This window comes from Benincasa hispida, chromosome 7, assembly GCF_009727055.1.
Source record: "Benincasa hispida cultivar B227 chromosome 7, ASM972705v1, whole genome shotgun sequence".
NCBI classification, from domain to species: Eukaryota; Viridiplantae; Streptophyta; class Magnoliopsida; order Cucurbitales; family Cucurbitaceae; genus Benincasa; species Benincasa hispida.
The window spans coordinates 46,097,687-46,116,859 of NC_052355.1; the positions used below are offsets into that span (position 1 = coordinate 46,097,687).

General features: G+C 34.1%; 2 protein-coding genes across 2 annotated transcripts; one reads left to right on the forward strand and one right to left on the reverse strand.

Annotated features, from left to right (window-relative positions):
* Window positions 1-2,241: 2,241 nt before the first annotated feature.
* On the forward strand, window positions 2,242-3,000 carry LOC120081700 (thioredoxin H4-like). Its single transcript, XM_039036791.1, has 3 exons — window positions 2,242-2,408; window positions 2,520-2,642; window positions 2,725-3,000. The coding sequence occupies exons 1-3, from the start codon at window positions 2,271-2,273 to the stop codon at window positions 2,857-2,859; spliced, it is 396 nt and encodes a 131-aa protein (XP_038892719.1). The 5' UTR covers window positions 2,242-2,270; the 3' UTR covers window positions 2,860-3,000.
* A 116-nt stretch (window positions 3,001-3,116) lies between these two features.
* LOC120081699 (dnaJ homolog subfamily B member 1-like) lies at window positions 3,117-5,436 on the reverse strand. The gene is made up of 2 exons (XM_039036790.1): window positions 4,708-5,436; window positions 3,117-3,924 (listed from the first exon to the last, which is right to left on the reverse strand). The coding sequence occupies exons 1-2, from the start codon at window positions 5,211-5,213 to the stop codon at window positions 3,483-3,485; spliced, it is 948 nt and encodes a 315-aa protein (XP_038892718.1). The 5' UTR covers window positions 5,214-5,436; the 3' UTR covers window positions 3,117-3,482.
* Window positions 5,437-19,173: the final 13,737 nt, after the last annotated feature.

The following is a 19,173-nucleotide window of genomic DNA, read 5'->3' on the forward strand; positions in this document are numbered from 1 at the left end:
GTGGGTCATCTGGTAAATGAATGAATATTATCTAATTTTTTTAATTTAAATTTATTTTAAATATTGTCTAATTGTTATATAATTCACAGAGATCGAACAACAGTAGACTCCATAAGGTTGCGAATGATCTGAACCAGTTTCTTGCTATATGTAGTGACAACCAAAGCTATATGGAGGAAATTCATTATATGTACGATATACCTATTGTTCCTCCACCAGCTCCTAGACGTAGAGGACCTGTTCGAAAAGAGGATGAGTTTGATGAGGTTGCACATATTGTGGAAGAGTTGTCCCCTATGACGCAGACGCGGAGTCAAACTAATTATGTTAGACCGATGATGATGATGCCAGCATTTGGTTCAGGACATTATGACTTAGAGGCCGGTTCTTCGTCTTCATACGTGCATGGACATGGTCGGGGTCGTGGAGAGCATAATGAATATTTATATTATGAAGCGCCTGCAGAGGTACCAGAGCAACATCAAGAAGAATCCGAGCAACCTCAAGTTCGAAATCGACGATGACAACCAGCTCGAAATCGACGACGTTAGCCTTGTGGGACACATTGACTTTTGATATTTTTACATAAATGAGATATTTAATTTACATTTTTTTATGAGTTATTATTATTTTTTAATTTATTCTTTTTAGAGTTTAAATAAAATAATAAAATATTTTTAGAAATTGCTTTTATAAAATGGAAAATTAAAAAAAAAGATTAAAAAGAAGAAGGTAGAATGTGTAATAATTAAAAAGGAAAAAAAGAAAAATTTGTACGGTATTCTCACTCTCTATCAAAATCTCACTCTCGCTCACGCTCAAAATCTCGCTCTCGCTCTCTCTCATAATCTCACTCTCGAATTTGATTGGGAAGTTCAGTGGCAAAAAGAAGGAGATTTATTAGCTCGTTATTTAGTCAGACTTGCTGAGATGACAAAATCCGTAAAAATTGTTCAACAAAGCTTTGGAAGGAATTCCAGGGGATCTTATGAAAATTTAGAAATACAATCTTTTGATAGAGGAAGGTCTCCGGAATGATAATTAAACAGACTCAATAATAATGTTAGGAAGGGCAAGGTCGAGAATGTCGAATTTTCAACCCTCGACTTATTTAAAAAAAAAAAAATAATATTTTTACAAATAGTTTGAAAATAACAATATTTTCTAAAAGGACAATATCCTTTTAATTTTCCCCTCAACGAATTATGTTTGTTGTTGCTTAGCATATTTTTGGTATTTGTACTGACATGTGGGGTCCACTATCCAATCTATAATAAAAAAAATGTAAATTGATTGACGAGCGGAGGTGATCTATTTGCATTTCAAAATTACGTTACTGTTACTGTACTGTTACAATATGAGAAGAATGAAACAATCATGTTTACTGTTATCGTTATCGTTATTGTTAATAAATTTAACATATTTTTTAGATTCTAAGTAAACATGATAAAAAATAATCCAATTACATTTTTGATTTTCGATCATTACCGTTGATCTATCAATTAGATTTCTTATGAATTAGTAAACATAGCCCTAAGTGTCTCTGTTAACAAAATCTATTAAAAGTGTAATTTATCTTTTTCTTTTTTTAGCCGAAAAGATGCATGGATTTGACATCATGGGAAAAGTATATAGATCTACGTCGTTCAAACGGTGAATTATTTATTCCCCACCTCTGATTGTCCATATAAAAGGCAAAAAAGAAATCTTCATTAATATTAATTAAATAGCGCCATTAGCAACATCAAAACATTGATTAATTTATGCAACATTATTAATATTATGTGCTCCTAACAAATTTTCTGGACATTAAATCTTAGGTAATTAATCAATATTAATTCAACTCATAATTTATTAGTTCTTTATCAAAGTTATGTCCCCTAAATCAATTTAGGATAGTTCAAGCATTAATCATATTTTAAGTTCGTATCTATACTTTTCTCATAAAGGGAAAAAAAGTTAATTTTAATATTTAACAATTTTGTCAACTCTTGATGTGCAGCTAATTAACTGTGTTCATCTCCACAAGAGAGCATAAAGAACGGTGTTCATTTGATTTTCCGTTGACAACGCAATATAATTGGAATAGAACATAAAACTTCGGCCAAGATGGGAATCATATTCCAAACACTATGTGACTTAATTACCTTTTTACTCTTTCTACTATATAAATAAAGCTTCTCTTCGGCTATATCTTGAAATCTGTGCACTCAAAAACAAGACATCAAACAGAGATCTGAGTTCAAAGCTTGCAGCTTCAATTTCAAAACATGGGAGCAAGCTTTACGGTCCCACGTTCGAAATCTTCAAATGCAACATTACAACCAAAGACTCCAATCATTGTGGAGTGTCGCAACAAAGCTCAATGGACAGCTCGTTTTGAAGCCACAAAGGAAACCAACAAGCTTGTAAGTTTCATACGAACTTTCTATCCCAACATACAATAATGTATGTTCTGGTTTTGTTGTGGACAAGCAAGCAGCTGGGCTGATTTAACTTTGTGTTGTGGTTTGGTATAGATGGTGATTGACTTCACTGCAGCATGGTGTGGACCTTGTCGACACATGGAGCCGATCATCAAGGAGTTTGCTGCAAGGTTCAAGGATGTTGAGTTCGTCAAAATCGATGTCGATGAATTGATGGTATGAGCTTTCAATCTTGTCTTGTCTTTGGTTTTGTTTTGGTTCAGTACATGACCTGTTGAAAAAATGGATGACAACGCAGGATGTTGCACAGGAATATGGAGTGGAGGCAATGCCAACATTCATACTGATTAAGAACGGGAAAGTAGTCGATAAGGTGGTAGGAGCCAGGAGGGAGGACCTGCAGAAGAAGATTGAGAAATATAGTAAATATTGATTGAGGCTTATGAAGCTTCTTAATAAGGAAGGAAGAAAAAGTAATAAAGAACCAGGAATCTAGTTATCTAGAACAAACTAAAATGGTGTTTATTTTATTATTCCAGTCCTTCTTTCTTATGATTTATAAATATTCTACCTATTGCTCTTCTATTTGTCCAGTCTCTTTCTTCCTCTGCACATTCACACACAACAAATACATAGCAGAACATGCATTTGGTTGGTTTGATTGCAATTAACACTAGAAATTTGAGAAGATAAGAAAAAGGACATTATATAGATTATTCAACAACAGTGGATGCAAAAGTATACACGAAATTCCAAGCTAATAAAATACATATAATCTTACATTGACTTCCCGTAAAAATATGTATGATCACATGATGCAACATTATTATAATCAAGTCAAAGTTAACTTTTGGCTACAAGGGCAGTGGATGAAGAACGCTAGATTTCCCTTCCTAAATCTTATTTCCAGGAATCAATCAAGCAGTTCTTCAAAATCCTAATATGCACAATGTTCCTTTTCGGAGAGTAAGACAAGTATTTACATGTTTTCGAGCTTGCATTATTGATTCTCTGCATCGAAGGTTCGTCCTTGTGGCTGCTCCTGAGCTTAACTTCTTAATCAGAACCACCCAAAGCTCTTCTTAGATCAGATTTCTGTTCAAAAGTAAGCTTTGATGGGAAAATGATATCAAACTTGATTCTAAGATTCCCCTTCTTGTTTGGTTCTTTAGAGATGGGCATTCCTTCATTTTGGATCACTACCTCGTAACCCGGTTTGACAATATCAGTTACAGTAGTGAGATCTCTTCCATCCAAAGTTGTAATGTTCAATGCCTTTCCAGTGAGTGCTTCTAATAGAGATATTTTCTGATTGACAACCAAATCATTACCATCCCTCTCAAAAACAGAATGGGGTTTCTCATCGATGATAAATATGAGATCAGCAGGAGCAACACCAGGTTCTTGATTGCCTTTCTCAGGGAAAGTGATTTTTGTCCCCTTCTTCCAACCAGGCTTAATATCTATTTTTAACACTTCATCAACAGTTTTTGGTTTCCTACAAAACAAGTTCCTTGAATAAGCCTAAATCGTGTAGGAAAAAGAGGAGAAAACTCAAGCCAGAAATATGCAAGAACATTGAAGATGTAATGAGATCAAGGAAATAAGGTGGTCAAATGCGAGCTTGATTGCAAGGAGATGGCAAAAAGAAAGACAAAACTTATGTTCGATCAGTTCAAATCAACGATGTTCTTTTCCAATTTTCAGCAAAAAAAGCGTGTTTATTATTCCTAAATACAATAAAATATCATTATAGATGCTTCAGTTAGCTGGAGGTTATTGAAAATTCACGATGCAATCAAGTGGTCATTGAACAAAGTGGAAGCACCAATTCCTTTCCCGATCATAATCCACAAACTTAATGTCAGGGCATCATATTCATAAGATTATAAAATCTACCCAATGTCTTTCTGTATTACACACTCAACCAACCTATTAGCTACACGAGTAGGCTTTTCAAGTTAGGGAAACAAGAATTTGACATACCACTGGTTCATAATTGTTTATCATATAGCCTTTCTATCAATGGTAAAAATAGAATAGAAGGAATCATTTGCCATGTAAAGAGGTATCAATATCCTCACAATCCTAAGCAGCTCAGCCAGAAAAAAGGAATAATATATTCCATGCAATATTTCCTTCACAGTTCCATCCATTAAGAGTATTAATACAGACCCACGATAATTCGAAGATACCATTATATGCAATCAAAACAAATAAGAATTATAAGCATTTAATATTTTTGTTTCAACAAAAAACAGAAATCAGGAATTTCACATACCCAAATTCATCAGGGACAGTGCGGGAAATCCTCATCTTCCTTCTGGAACCTTTGTAAAGCTCCTCCAAACTACACAGTAACTTGCTCTCAACTGGCGGAGCTTTTCTATTCGTTTGTTTCCCAGTCTCCACCTTCCCATTCTTAAACAAACTCTCTCCTCTAAACCCTCGGCTCTTACCACTCCCAGCTCCACCGAAAAACTCGGCAAAAATGTCGTCGGCATCGCGAGGAACATAGGAAAAAGAAGGATTAGAATTAGGCGGAGGAACAAAATCAGCAGACTTAAGAGCCTCCTCGCCGTAGAGATCGTAGATCTGACGCTTCTTAGCGTCGCTTAAAACATCATAAGCTTCAGAGATCTGCTTGAACTTGGCCTCCGCTTCTTTCTTGTTGTAAGGATTCTTATCAGGATGCCATTTCATAGCTAACCTCTTGTAAGACCTCTTCAAGTCATCTTCATTCGCATTTCTGTTCACCTTCAACACATTGTAGTAATCCACCCCCATCACACAGCTACCTCGATCGCTTAAAGCTTTCAAAATGTGGATGATAGTTGCAAGAAATTGAAGAAACTTGCCCGGAGAGTTCAAAATTTCTTCGAATTTGACTTCAGTTTTGGGAGTAAAGTAGAAGGAGGTGGTGGAAAATTTGGAAAAACAGAGGAATCCGGCGAAACGGCCGTCGTGTGATCACAAAATTGAGTGGCTGATTGATTGTTGTAATCGCGCTTTTTTTTATTAATATATATAAACTTATAGTCAAAATGTCTTCGCCTGCTATCGTAACAGCTCGGTGACGGAATCTTGCGTGAATGACAAAAGTGAATGGACGACGACGATTTTCCTTATCCACGTGAGTGTCATCCCTCACCACTCACCCCCTCTCCTTTTGAATTGTCGGGCAACAAAATGTTTAATGCAATTATTGTTTTTTAAAATAAATATTATCTCTTTTAATGGACGCCTTCTATTATTTGAAAGGTAGGTTTTTTTAAAATTAATTTAATTTAATTAAATCATCAATTATTAGTTGGTTCTGATCAATATATATTTTGAGATTAAACCAAATTAATCGTACTTAATTCAAGAGTTTAATATAAACATTTTTTTTTTCTATTTTAATACTCGTAAAATCATCAAATAGTGCAAAAGGCTCACTTTAAAATGAAATAAAATATTAAGGTGAGTTTGTCGGCATATTTTACTATATTAGTTTATAAAGACAAAAATATATTATTCATGAAAAAAGCCAAAAATATATATTCATAATAAAGACAAGAAGGAAATTATATAAGTTTGATTTGTTGTTAAGATTTGATTTTCCATTTCCCTTTTAAGAAAGACATTTTTTTTTCTACACAAGAAAGGTAGAAGATTTAAGCTCTTGGTAATGTTTTACGTCAACTATTACTAAAAAATTTTGACAAGCTAAAATTATCTTTTAAGTTAAGTTCAAATTCAAACTCATTAGAATTGGACTACAACTTTTATATAGTTTGATGTATAAATGAAACATAAAAAAATATTTTTTTTTCTTTTTAGCTCATCAAAATATAAAAAATATCCATTGAAACGTATGGTTAAAGCTATTAGCATTTTAAGGGTCGATTGTTACATCTCCTGTCATTATAATTGTTGGATTAAAAAAAAATATTCATTTTAATCATGAATGAACATTTAACACTTATAGAGTAATGCCACAGCATGACTCAACTGATATAAAGTATGAACTATCGACCAAGAGATTATATTTTAGAATCCCTCGCTCCACATGTTATTAAACTAAAAAAAATATTTATGTTGTAGTCATACCATATTAAATAATTGATTTAAATACTAGTTTGGTCCTATATATGACTTTGGTTTGTTTCGATCTTTGTACTTTTAAAATGTTTTATTTTAATTTTTGTACTTTCAGTTTTTGTTCATTTTAGTTCAGTTTAGTTTCTTTTGAAAAGAACGAAATGGACACTTTTAAAAAGTACAAAAACGAGAATAAACATTTTGAAAATATATGAACCAATCTGAATTAAAGTAAAAAACTAGTTTGATCCGTATTTTATTTTTACTATTTTTTGTTTAATTAACTCAACAATTTTTTTTCAAAAAGAAAAAGAAAAAGAAAAGATGTGATTAAATAGTAAGGTGAGGGGCATGTGAGTGTATCACATTTACAATCACAAAGCACTACGAAAATATCGAACGTGCAGTCAAGTAGCGAATGGGGTTGTTGTAGGAAAGAGAGAGGAGAGGGACATTTTTGTACTTTCTCCATATATTTTAATAATCTAATTATATAATAAATAAAATAAATTATTCATTTAAATTTGGAATTGGAATATTAGTCGGCAGTCGCGACCGTGCGAACCGCTGCACAATGAGCCAAAGACGTCATTTTTCACCAATCAACCCGCTGGCCCTCTAAATCAAATTCTCCTTATAAAATTTTAATTATCAATTTTTGGTTGTAAGTCAAATATTTTTATCATAATGTCTAATCAATACCAACTGAGTTTCACTAATATAATTAGAAAATCTCGACTCATATTAATCGTAATAAGTCATATTTAGATGTTATGATCTCGAACAGATCTGTCGTGTCGTGATAAACCGTTTATCTTAAAAGTAATTTTGACAAAAATCTAGTTCTGATATGAATTTGGTGTTGTGTTACTCTCAAAGTTAAAATAACACTATTATCAAACGTGGACCCGTTAGAAAACGATTGGAATAAAAAAAATGTTGCTCATATTAGGCACTGAAGAATACTAGAAAAATCAAATTAAACGCAACAAATTGAGACAAATAGTTTTAGATCCATAAACTTGAGATTTTACAGAATGCCTAAAGTCGACCTAAATTATTCTCAATACTATCTATAAAATATCAAGTAAAAAATGTTTATACGGTAATTTAATTAATATAGTTCAATTGACTTCATATTCTTATTTAGAATTTTAACAGTGGTATAGAAGAGAAAGCATAAAGAGCATGTCATTGTCATGTGGGACAATTTTAATTTAGCACCAAAAAGATCTTAATATACTTATGTTCTAAGGTCTAAAGGGGAAAAAGAATAGTCCTACTGGAAAAAAAAAGATATTTCCTTTTTCAAAATTATTTGGATTTATTTCTTATTCATTTCTCTGGTAGATTTTATTGGAAAATGGTTTTTAATAGGAATATATCTTTTTAATCTTTAGATTTTCTTAGAGGTCGTTTATTTTGCAGACATCCTAAATTCCTATGGAGTGGACATTTAAATTATATAAGATCGGTATAATAACTCTAGAGGGGTGAATAGGGTTTATTTAAACTAATGAAATCTTTTTCATTATCATGAGCCCAACGCTACAAGAATTTTGGGTTTTCTCGACAAAAAAAAGAGAAGTCCAAAAACCATCAGAAAAGATTCTCTCGATGGTTTTTCAACCATCGGCATGATCGTTCGGATAGTCTTGTTGGAAAAACCTTCTTCTGACTAAAAAAAACTAAGAAAAAATAGGGTGAATCCAACATATGATACAATGTCAAGCATGATGTTACAAATAATATATATGACAAGTGGACAACACGAAAGCAAACAGAAATATAAAGACATAGAGATTAATAACCTAGTTCGGTGCAAATTCACCATGTTTTGGGACTGTGTGCCAGATGAAACGAAACTTCACTATATAAAGTGTCGAAAGTACTTATCTGGTAGACTTTCTATTCAATGACTCATGTACAACTACCTTTTTAATTTCAACTTAGGCTCCTTCTAAGTTTGAGCTCCCCTCATTTCCACAAAGAAGCTTCTTTAAGCTTTGTATGAGATCCCTTCAATACAACATACTTAGGCTTCCCCTAAGAATGAGATCCCCTCACATTCATCGTATTTAGGCTCCCCCCAAATACAATATCAAATCAAGCTCCTCCCGAGTTCTACAATGACTGTCGAACCAAAATCTCAACGACAAATACAAGGATTTTCAATAACAATACATAGAGGTTAAGGCTTAGACAAAATCTAAGCTCAAAACCCTCAATACACATTTTTTTAATAATACAACTAACCTTAAAAAAGAATAAGAGTACCATATAAATAAGGTTTGCTTCGAGAGTATATTTTAGGAGTTAATAAAAATTATCTGCAGGAAAATAAGAAAAGCAGCCGCGGAAACATGTAAATCACATAGACAGATAAAGAAAAGATATTTTGTCGAATCTACTGTAAGACATGTAACAATGTTAATAACAATGTCTTTGACATGTTGCACAACATGTTGCTCGATTTTGCCTGTAATAAGATCAGCCAACCACATTGCATTTTTATGATAATATTAGCCAATCATACTGCAGTAATAATCTTCCCTTTTGACTATATTTTAAGGCAAAATAAACCAATCATCAAGATACGACAATAGAAGGAAACCAACCAGACTAGAGCAACATGCACATAAAAAACCATCAGACAGATCAAATCAACAATCACAACCACAAACTATCAAAATGGTGTTGAACTAAACTTCTTCTCCCCCTTTTGTTTGGCTTACAAAAACAGCCAAAAGTAACAAAAACTATGACAATAGAGACAAACAACCAACCAGTAACAAGTAAGAGTAATCTGAAAGCACAAAACCAATTACCCATCAGTAGAGCTTTCAATATAGCCATCAGAATATGTATCATCCAACACATGTTTAGAGTCTTCAGCAACTAGTCCTACTTAACACAATAGCCAACATAAGAAGAAATAGAGAGAGTTATATCCAAGACAATAATATCATTAGTAAAAAAAACTATCCCCATCAACTAGTAGAGGAATGCCCTGGATGATGACGCGCACAAGATGTCGTAAAGCATATTAACACTAACATAAGTAACACTGAGATCAACAATGCTTAAGGAAGCCTCTAGAGAGCCTGCCTTTTTCACATAAACTTTTGTAGAACAACTACCATAACAATATATGGCTTACCCTAATACTAAAAGCAATAATTGTTGGGAATTTCCTAAAACTCCCGGTTCGTAATTTTGAAAACATATTCTATTTATCAATAAAAGTATTATTAAAATTTCATTCTATTATAAAATCCAATAAACGAACCCATGACTATAGTATGAATACTTTAACTTTATGTAGAGACATAAAAGAGGATCAAGTTATAGTATATAGCTTAAAAGGTCTATAAGTATATGGATGAGATTGGGAACCTCATCCTGGGGACATTGTGGATGCGGTCCACTTTGTATACTGATACAAAGGATGTGATCCCAAAATCGTTCATGTGGTGACATGCGAATAGGGACATCCTATGCAAACTAGACCATGAAATAGTCATTTTTCTTTATAACGACCGTTTACTGTTAAAACTGACTATTTCAATTCGATGACCTAGGGTAACTCGATCTTAATCCTGAGCTAACTATGAACTCCTGTTTATTCGGGATTATCCTTTTATTTGCATAGGTGAGAGTAGTTCAACAGCCTGCTTAATAAGCCTCCCATTTTAGGATAAAATCGGATAGATAGCTGAGGACATAGTCTAGTAAGAAGGAATTCACTCCTACCTAATTTAGAGTTAGCAGATATGTTGTTCTCTTAAGTACTGATTCCTGGTTTTGAACAAAGGGGTCCTGCTCTCTCATGATAGTGGGACATGGTTTATTAGTTGGACTATAAACCAATTGTTCAATAGAGAATCGATAGTGACTTAAGGAGCAAGATGTATTTATAGGGGCAAAACAGTAATTTTGATCTAGCTGTAAATACGAACGACCTGTAAAGGATCAACTTATTGATTATGATTAAATAAAGTGACGAAAATATATTTATAGTAAGGAGAGTGTAACTATCGAGCTATAATAGTATGTCTCGATAGTTAACGAATATTGATTAATTCGGTTTAAAGAGTTTAGCCAATTAATCTCAAGTCGTTGGAGCTCATGATCTATAGGTCCATAAGGTTCCTCTACTAGCTCGTAAAAGATTACACATTGGATTAGAATATTGAGTGAATTTGAAACGTTCAAATTGGAAATTAGGGTTTAGAATTTGAAATATTCAAATTCATTTTAGAGTTTGGATAATTATATTTGATATAATTAACGTTTAAATTTATTCAAATTTAAGCTTAATCAGAGAGTTCAAAATATCTAAAAGATACTTTAAATATTGATTACATGAATATGATTTAAGCTTAATCAGAGAGTTCCACTTACTAAGGTGCTAATTGAAGTGTTAGTCAGTTGAAGTCAGTGGTTGCATGTTTGAACTTAATAAATACTTCAAATTTCAAAGTATTTTTTCATGCAATCTGAACTTTTATAAAAGTTTTGAAATTTACTTGCTCCCTAAAACCTCTTCAATCCCATCTCCAATGGCTTTCAATTCTGAGTTTCCACCACTAATCCAATGTTGAGAATAGTAGAGAAGATCCTCTTGGTGATCTACTGGAGATTTGGAGATCTAATTCGTGGAGATTGCAAGGATTTGAAATGATTCTACAAAGGTTGTACATTTCTGAAACCCTCTTTATTAAAACTGTTTTTCAGCATGCTTTATACTCAAAATAAGAGTAATTAGAGTGCTTAATGATTATGTTAGCTTCACTTTATGCATGTTTACTCTATCAATAATACCTCTAAATTTAGCACACGAAAGGAAGGAATACCACAAACATGACAAGAATAAAATTGGAAAGAATCATCTCAGCAGATCTGCAACCAAAGAAGAAAAGAAAACAAGAGCAAAAAAAAAAAAAAAAAAATCTACCCACAAAGTCAAAAACAAAAAATTACGAGATAAATAAGAAAAATATTATCTACCAACCAAAACCACAACAACCCATACTAGACAAACTAAAACAGAAACATATCATGATCTCCTACTCACGATCGCAACCTACTCATTCTCCCATTTTGCCATGAAGAAAAACGGTTAGTAGAAGGGGGTTGAGATGACAACATATCATCACAGGATGTATCCATAATGACAGGCCTAACACTGAGAACAACATAATCAACTATATCTTTAGCATAACAAGATCAACAATAGGAATATTAGACATATTAGACATATTAGAGCCTAAATTTTCATTGCCTAAATCCGAAATAACTTTATTCATAACAAAATCAACACCAAGCTTTTCCATAATTGATTCATTATTGGCACAAACATTCAACTATGAAATATCTTCATACATATTCATATTAGAGAGTAATAGATTGGGAGTAATATGATCAGTATAGCAAGAATATCTTCTTTAGAGATAAAAACTTCAGATACATAATTATTCTTCTCAGAAGGATGAAAGTTATCTTTAAGACTTAAGTCATCAACGTCCTGAATTTTTTCATCATCTTCTTCTTACTAAAAGGCAATTAAAGGAATATCATCATCATAAATATTCTCCCCAATGCTCTCCACAATACTAAGACTAATTTCTTTAATGTCCTCAGACATGTGCTCAACATGAACAACATTTTCTTTTTTAAAAAATTTCTTCAAGATTATTTTGAATAACATCAAACTTAGGAGAACTAGCTTAAAAAACATCACAAGTAGAGCCAGGGTCAGATGAAATAACATTCACAGTAATCAAATTCTCAGGAACTACAATAAACAAATGAGGTAAATCTCTAACTAGGTCACAACCAACACCATCCTTTTCAGACAACTTTACTATTCACATTATCAACATCCACATAGACTAAGACTGAGGCAACAACATTTTCAAGAATATCTTCTGAAACATCATCAATCTTACAAGAAGAAACAATAAAAGCACGCTTAATCTCAACAGAATCACAAGCCATGTTAGCAAAAACAACATGAACACTACTTTCAAGAACCTTAGTTTCTTCTTAGATAACAATTGACTTATTTGTAGCAACATGCTTTCCAATATTTGAGACAAGTTTGTCAACATTTTCAACAACAATATTTTTACTGTAAGAGAGAATCCTCATGTAGCGGAAGCATCAAAGATCTATAAGCACTCCAATTCATTAATTTTGGCAGAAACTAAAGCATGATCATCAATCACAAGAGGGTTTGAAGTCATAATTTTGTAGAACTCTTCAAGATCTTGATTCTTAATTGTTATCTTCTCTAAAACTTGCTGTGAACCACCTCAAGATCTTCCCAACTATACTTTTGAAGCTTTAGAATGAGTTGTGGGACTCAAGAACAGCTTGAACGAAAGGAAACTTGGAGAGAAGCTCACTGCTACAACCCACTTGAAGAACAATTTCTTCAGCCTGAATTTTTCTATAAAAACTCTTTGAATGCACGCCTCAATTCCACTTCAATCTTCTTTATTTATTACAGGCTATCATGCAAAGAAGATGGTTGTATGAGATGCAGCTCATGCTTGGAGTTATTGAAGCCTAACTTAGTGGGTTTTGTGTGAGCAAGTTGAAGATGATAATGGAAAAAACCAAATTTCCATTTTGTGTCATTTTTCCAAAACCACATGCTTTCTAAAAATAAATTTGATTTGAAATATTGAAAATATTATTAATTTTGTAAATTAATTTCATAAATTAATTTTCTAATAAAATTAATAAATAATTATTTAAATAATTCAATTAATTTTAATTTGAATTATTATCAAAATAAAATATTATCAATTAATTTTAATTAATTTAATATCAAATATTAAATTAATTTTACACAAATCTACCTTCATATATTTAAATCATATTTAAATATAAGTTCTTCTATTCCGTTTAATTCTAATTTGAATGTTTCAAATTAACTTATCATGCTACTCTAAAGATAATCCATTTACGAGCTAATAGGGGGACCTTGCGGACCTATAGTTCATGGGCTCCAACGATCTGAGATTAGTTGGCTAAACTCATTACATCGAATTAACCCCCATTTGAACTAATGGGTCACTTCACTAAAGTCCGTAGTTGAACTCCTCTCACTGTAGATATATTATGTCCACTTGATATAACCATGATCAGTAAGTTGATCCTTCACAGGTCGTTCGTAATCACAACTGGGTCAAGATCACCATTTTACCCCTGTGAATACATTTTGTTCCTTAAGTTCCTACTGACCCTCTAATGAACAATTTTGATTCATAATACTTATGAATCAAGTCTTTTTTCTATCATGAGAAGGCGGGGCCCCGATTGTTCAAGACTTGGAATCAGTATTTAAGAGAACAACCTATCTGCTGAAGGAAATCGATCACGAGGATTTCCATGAGCAGTGGAAAGATTATTCCAAATTACAATCATATATGAACTTTACAATTACAGTCATAAACAGAAACATACGGTTATGCATTCAATACAGAAATTACAACATGATAACTACAAATGATCAAGAAGAAACTCTACACACATTTGTAGACTCATCGCCAAGCTCCTTGATCACAAAAACTCGAACGTAGCAACCTCGAACGCTCGTTCAACATGACCGCTACACAGTACGAACATCACACACTCGAACTCAACGATCACCTCGGTCACGAACACCTCTACAACACGAACAACCTTCACAGAATCTCGACGGCGTCGAGTTGAGTATGACACCACCAAGAAGGCTATCTTAGTATTCTCGGCGTGAGAATCCAGAGGGTGGGCTCTATGTTGACTTGGTTTGAGACAGAAGATGGAGGAAACAACAATCGTATAAAGATTGAGCAAGTGGGAGATGGCTGAACCTATCATCTAGTCGATGCCCAATCGTTTAGCAAAAGCTAAGTGATCGTTTAGCTCATCGCTTAGCTGCGTGTCTATCGCCTACAAACACTACACGATAGTTTACCTTAATCAAGTTGTCGCTTAGTTAATCCCATTTACTTGACAACTTTCGTGAGATTATTTTCAGGAGAGAGAATCTCAAAAACAATTTTCAACCTTGTAAAAAACTTACTAAAATTAGGAAAAAAAATTTCCTTTTATCTCACGGTTACCATGAAACCACCAATAACCTCCCATCAATTGGTTATTAGAGATAAGATTTAATTATCCAATAATTAATATTATTATAAATATAAATGATAACCAACTTAACATACTACATTTATAACCTATAGTTTTAATATTTCATCTCATGAAACATATAAACCGTAGTTCTTTTTCTATTCCATGGTACTGAATGTAAATTTCATTTACATTAATCCTCTACTAGATGTATCTCATACACCATACCGATCATATTGATAACTTGTAGAAATACAAGTTATTTATGCTGTTTTATTTAGATATTGTGGCAAAAAGAGAGGAAAGTTACGTCGATAGTATAAGAATTGGTTGAGAAATACGAAAATTATGAAATTTCGTAAACGCATTCACTAACACCATTGCGATGGAGAAATAGAATGTTTCAGTCTCTGTTTTGCAGGAAATAGGTCACCACATGCGTTAATGGCTCAAAGACAAAATGTACAACGCATCTATACCGCATGTGCCTATCAATCAAGAACGAAGAGATGATCAACGCAATGATGGCACACGCGACAATCGATCAAGAGCTTTAGCGATCAATGCATTTCAACTACACACGGTAATAAAAAACAACACCGCATGCGGTGATAGATCGAAGATGTGAAGAGCAATGCATTCACGGACGATTCTGACAAGTGTACAACTTTTTGTTGTGCAATTCTGACGGATTTATCGTGGAACAGAAAGGAATTTTCCATTACGCCATTGTAGGAATTACTATAATTATATAATGGGAACCACAAATTCAAAGAGCCAAGGTCTTGTCTATAAATAACTTCTTCAAATTCGCTGAAAGATATATTGATACTGGGAGAGAGGCTGGTCTGAAGTGACTTACAAAGTAAATCCAGGAGAACTACAAGACAAGGCTGAAAGGTGAGTCTTCGAGCAAAGAATTCTTTCGATTCCCAAAGCTGAAGCTCTGTGCATAAGGTCAATTCTACCGGGAAAGCAAGCCTGAGAGGGAAGCTTTTCTCTCCATCACATCTATACGCTGGCATGCACAAGTCTCCGATTGGGATTTGTGTCAAGACGTTGACACTCTTTGCGTATTTGTTTCTATTCTCTAATTCATCTTCTGTATTCATCTTCTTTAATCCCTCATTTACAAACATGTATCAAACGCTTAATTTTAGAATTAAATGTTATCAACGTCATCATTATCATCTTTCTGTCTCTTTCCATACATTTATCATCCATTTTCTCCATGATGTGTTCTTAATCCCCAGGGTAAAAAGCGAGAATGAAGTGAGTTAGTCAATCTGTGTCAATAAATCAATTAAGTTTATCTAAAGCATGCTCGACGGCATCTTCACCTATGAGAGCAGAAGTGAAGATGTCCGCCTATCGAGAGAAGGTTGGAAGAATGCGTTAACTAAAGCGAGAAATATTTCCAGAGATGAAAACAACCTTGCGTTCATCACGTTCATCTCTGTTTCACCATAGACGTATGGGAATGCGGCCGATCACTGAAAGGTGTACGTCAAGGGAAAGCGGAACATTAGTTGCGTCCTTAACGCGATTGACGAACTTGCGATGTTTTTACCTTTTACTCATTCTCATTCTGCTTCATTCATAAGACTTGCCATCGCATTCATATATTCTTTTGTACAACTTCACAGCCAATCCTCGACCCCTATATCCTGTATCATAGTAGTTTAGGAATTTACTTTATCAACACATTTTTACTTTCAACGCAATTTATATTTCTGTACAAACCAAAATTCTTTATTCATTATTATAACCGACTACATGTATCACATAAGTATCGCATTTAACGACAACAATCCCCGTGTTCGACCTCGGATCATTCTGAGAAACTTGTGTTAGAATTATACTTAGTTTCAGCGCAAGGAAACTTGTGACACACACTACTTCATCGCATACTACGAGCATATCACTATCAACGCATACACTTAGAACATAGTATCGCATAAAATACCATCAGTAGTGGGCAAGCGAGAAGTATTTCCAAAGATGAAAACAACCTTACGTTCATCACGTTCATCTCTGTTTCACCATAGACGTATGGAAACGCGGCATATTACTGAAAGGTGTACGCCAAGGGAAAGGGGAACCTAGTTGCGTCCTTAACGCGATTGACGAACTTGCGATGTTTTTACTTTTTACTCATTCTCTTTTGTCTTCATTCATAAGACTTGCCATCGCATTCATAGATTCTTTTATACAACTTCACGGCCAGTCCTCGACCACTGTATCCTGTATCATAGTAGTTTAGGAATTTACTTTATCAACGCATTTTAACTTTCAATGCAATTTATATTTCTGTACAAACCAAAATTCTTTATTCATTATTATAACCTGTCACATGTATCACATAAGTATCGCATTTAACAACAACAATCCCCGTGTTCGACCTCAGATTTCAGCGCAAGGAAACTTGTGACACGCACTACTTCATCGCATACTACGAGCATATCACTATCAACGCATACACTTAGAACGTAGTATCGCATAAAATATCATCAGTAGCGTGCATAAGCGAAACATAGCATAACACTTTATTTTTATTTTCATCACATATCATATATAATCGAATTACCTCTTGTCAATTTGAACATTTCAAATCAACACCAAGAACTGATCCTCAACTGAATCCATTTAGCTACCAAGGAGACCTTATGGATCTATAGCTCGAAGCTTCAACCGTGAATAACTGACTAAACTCTTTAGTCATGGGATCCACCATCCATTAACTACCAGACACTCCACTAAAGACCGACAGCTGAACTCTCCTTACCATAGATATATTATGTGTCCATCTTAACTAATCAACAGTGCGACAACCCTTCACAGATCGCTCGTAAGTACAACTCGGCCATAAGATATCAATCTCTCTACTTATCCCTGCTTCGGGAAAGAAGTAAATTCCATCTAGTGGATTGAGTTCCCAGCTCCTAAATTAGACAAGTCCTAAAAAAGGTAGGCATGTTGATTTGGCAATCTGGCCACTCTCACCTATACTAATCAAAGAACCGCCCTCAAAGGCAGAAGTTCCTAAAACACTCAGGATTGAGGTCGTGTCACCTATGGTCGTTTAGGTGAGATGTAAGTCTCTAGTATCAATGGCGTTATATACAGAGTCTAGTCATCTCGTGGTCCGGTCTTATACAAACTCTTTGTATAGGACACCCCCGCTTGCACGTTTCCACATGAATGGTCAGGATCTACCATCTGTAGTAGTTTACAATACTTGCAAACCTCTACAAAGTAGGTCATATCCGTAGTGTCACCAGGATCAGGTATTCTACTTTAATCCTTATACTACAGACCTATTCAGGTTATCACTTAAGGCATGATCTACTTGTATATCACATATACATGCTTAAGTTCACATAAGATAACTAAGGAGCTTTGTTTATTGGATATGAGTAAATGTCAGAATGAAATAACATCAAACAACGTGTATCATCACAAATAACGAGACTCCGGGAGAATTAAGACACCAATCCCAACATATGTAACCTTAAATCGAGTAGGAGTGAATTCTATCTTGTAGGGCTATGTCCCCAGCTATTCATCTGATCTTATCCCCAACATGGAAGGCTTATTGATCAATGTTGTTGGACTACGATCACCCATGCAGATCAAAGGATAATCCCGAAAAAACAAAAGTACATAGCTAGCTCAAGATTAAGATTGAGTTTAAAGGATCTCTTATTGAAGAGTTCCATGAGCGTGTTCGGATTGCTCTGATCTCACAGTGACCGAAATATAACAATATACATTCAAAACATACAGTCATGCAAACAAATCTTATTTATCAGCATGCTAAGAATAAGACGTTATTCAGACTTCAGAACTCTAACGTAGCAGAAACCTCCACGCGATCTACCAATGCCCAGCAACAGCGTCGACTGCAGCAGCACGAACAACCGCGAACTCACGACTGCAACGGGGACGACACCACCACTAAAGAGCCTCGGGTATTCTCGGAGTGAAAACCCAAAGGGTGTTCTTTGGTGAATTTGGTAGAGGAAGGAGGAATACCAGATTATGTAGGCGATAAGCAAGTGGGAGGGAAAAAGATGCTATCGCATAGCAAAATGCTTATCGTTTAGGAGGAGCTACACGATCGTGTAGGATTTACTGAACGATCATTTAGTAAAATCAGCACACTATATGATCGTTTAGAGAAGCTATCCAATCGTGTAGGAAATAGCGTGCGATTGTTTAGGCGCGAGGTAGACGATCGTTTAGGTGGAGAGGACTATGGTATAGGCTTTCATTTTATGTAAGCGATCGTTTACAATTCTCCAATGCACGCTTGCAAATTCTTTTGGGCGATCTTAACAAAAATGAAAACTCTTTTCATTTTAATTCATCGGTTATAATAACCGACGTTGCCCCACTAACTCACGTCCGAACGTGAATTTGGATTAATTATCATATAATTAATCAACTAATTAATTAATAAATATAATCATCTTATGTTTTCATCCTATAGTTTGATATCACATATCTACTATAGTATTTTCTCCTCTATTTGATA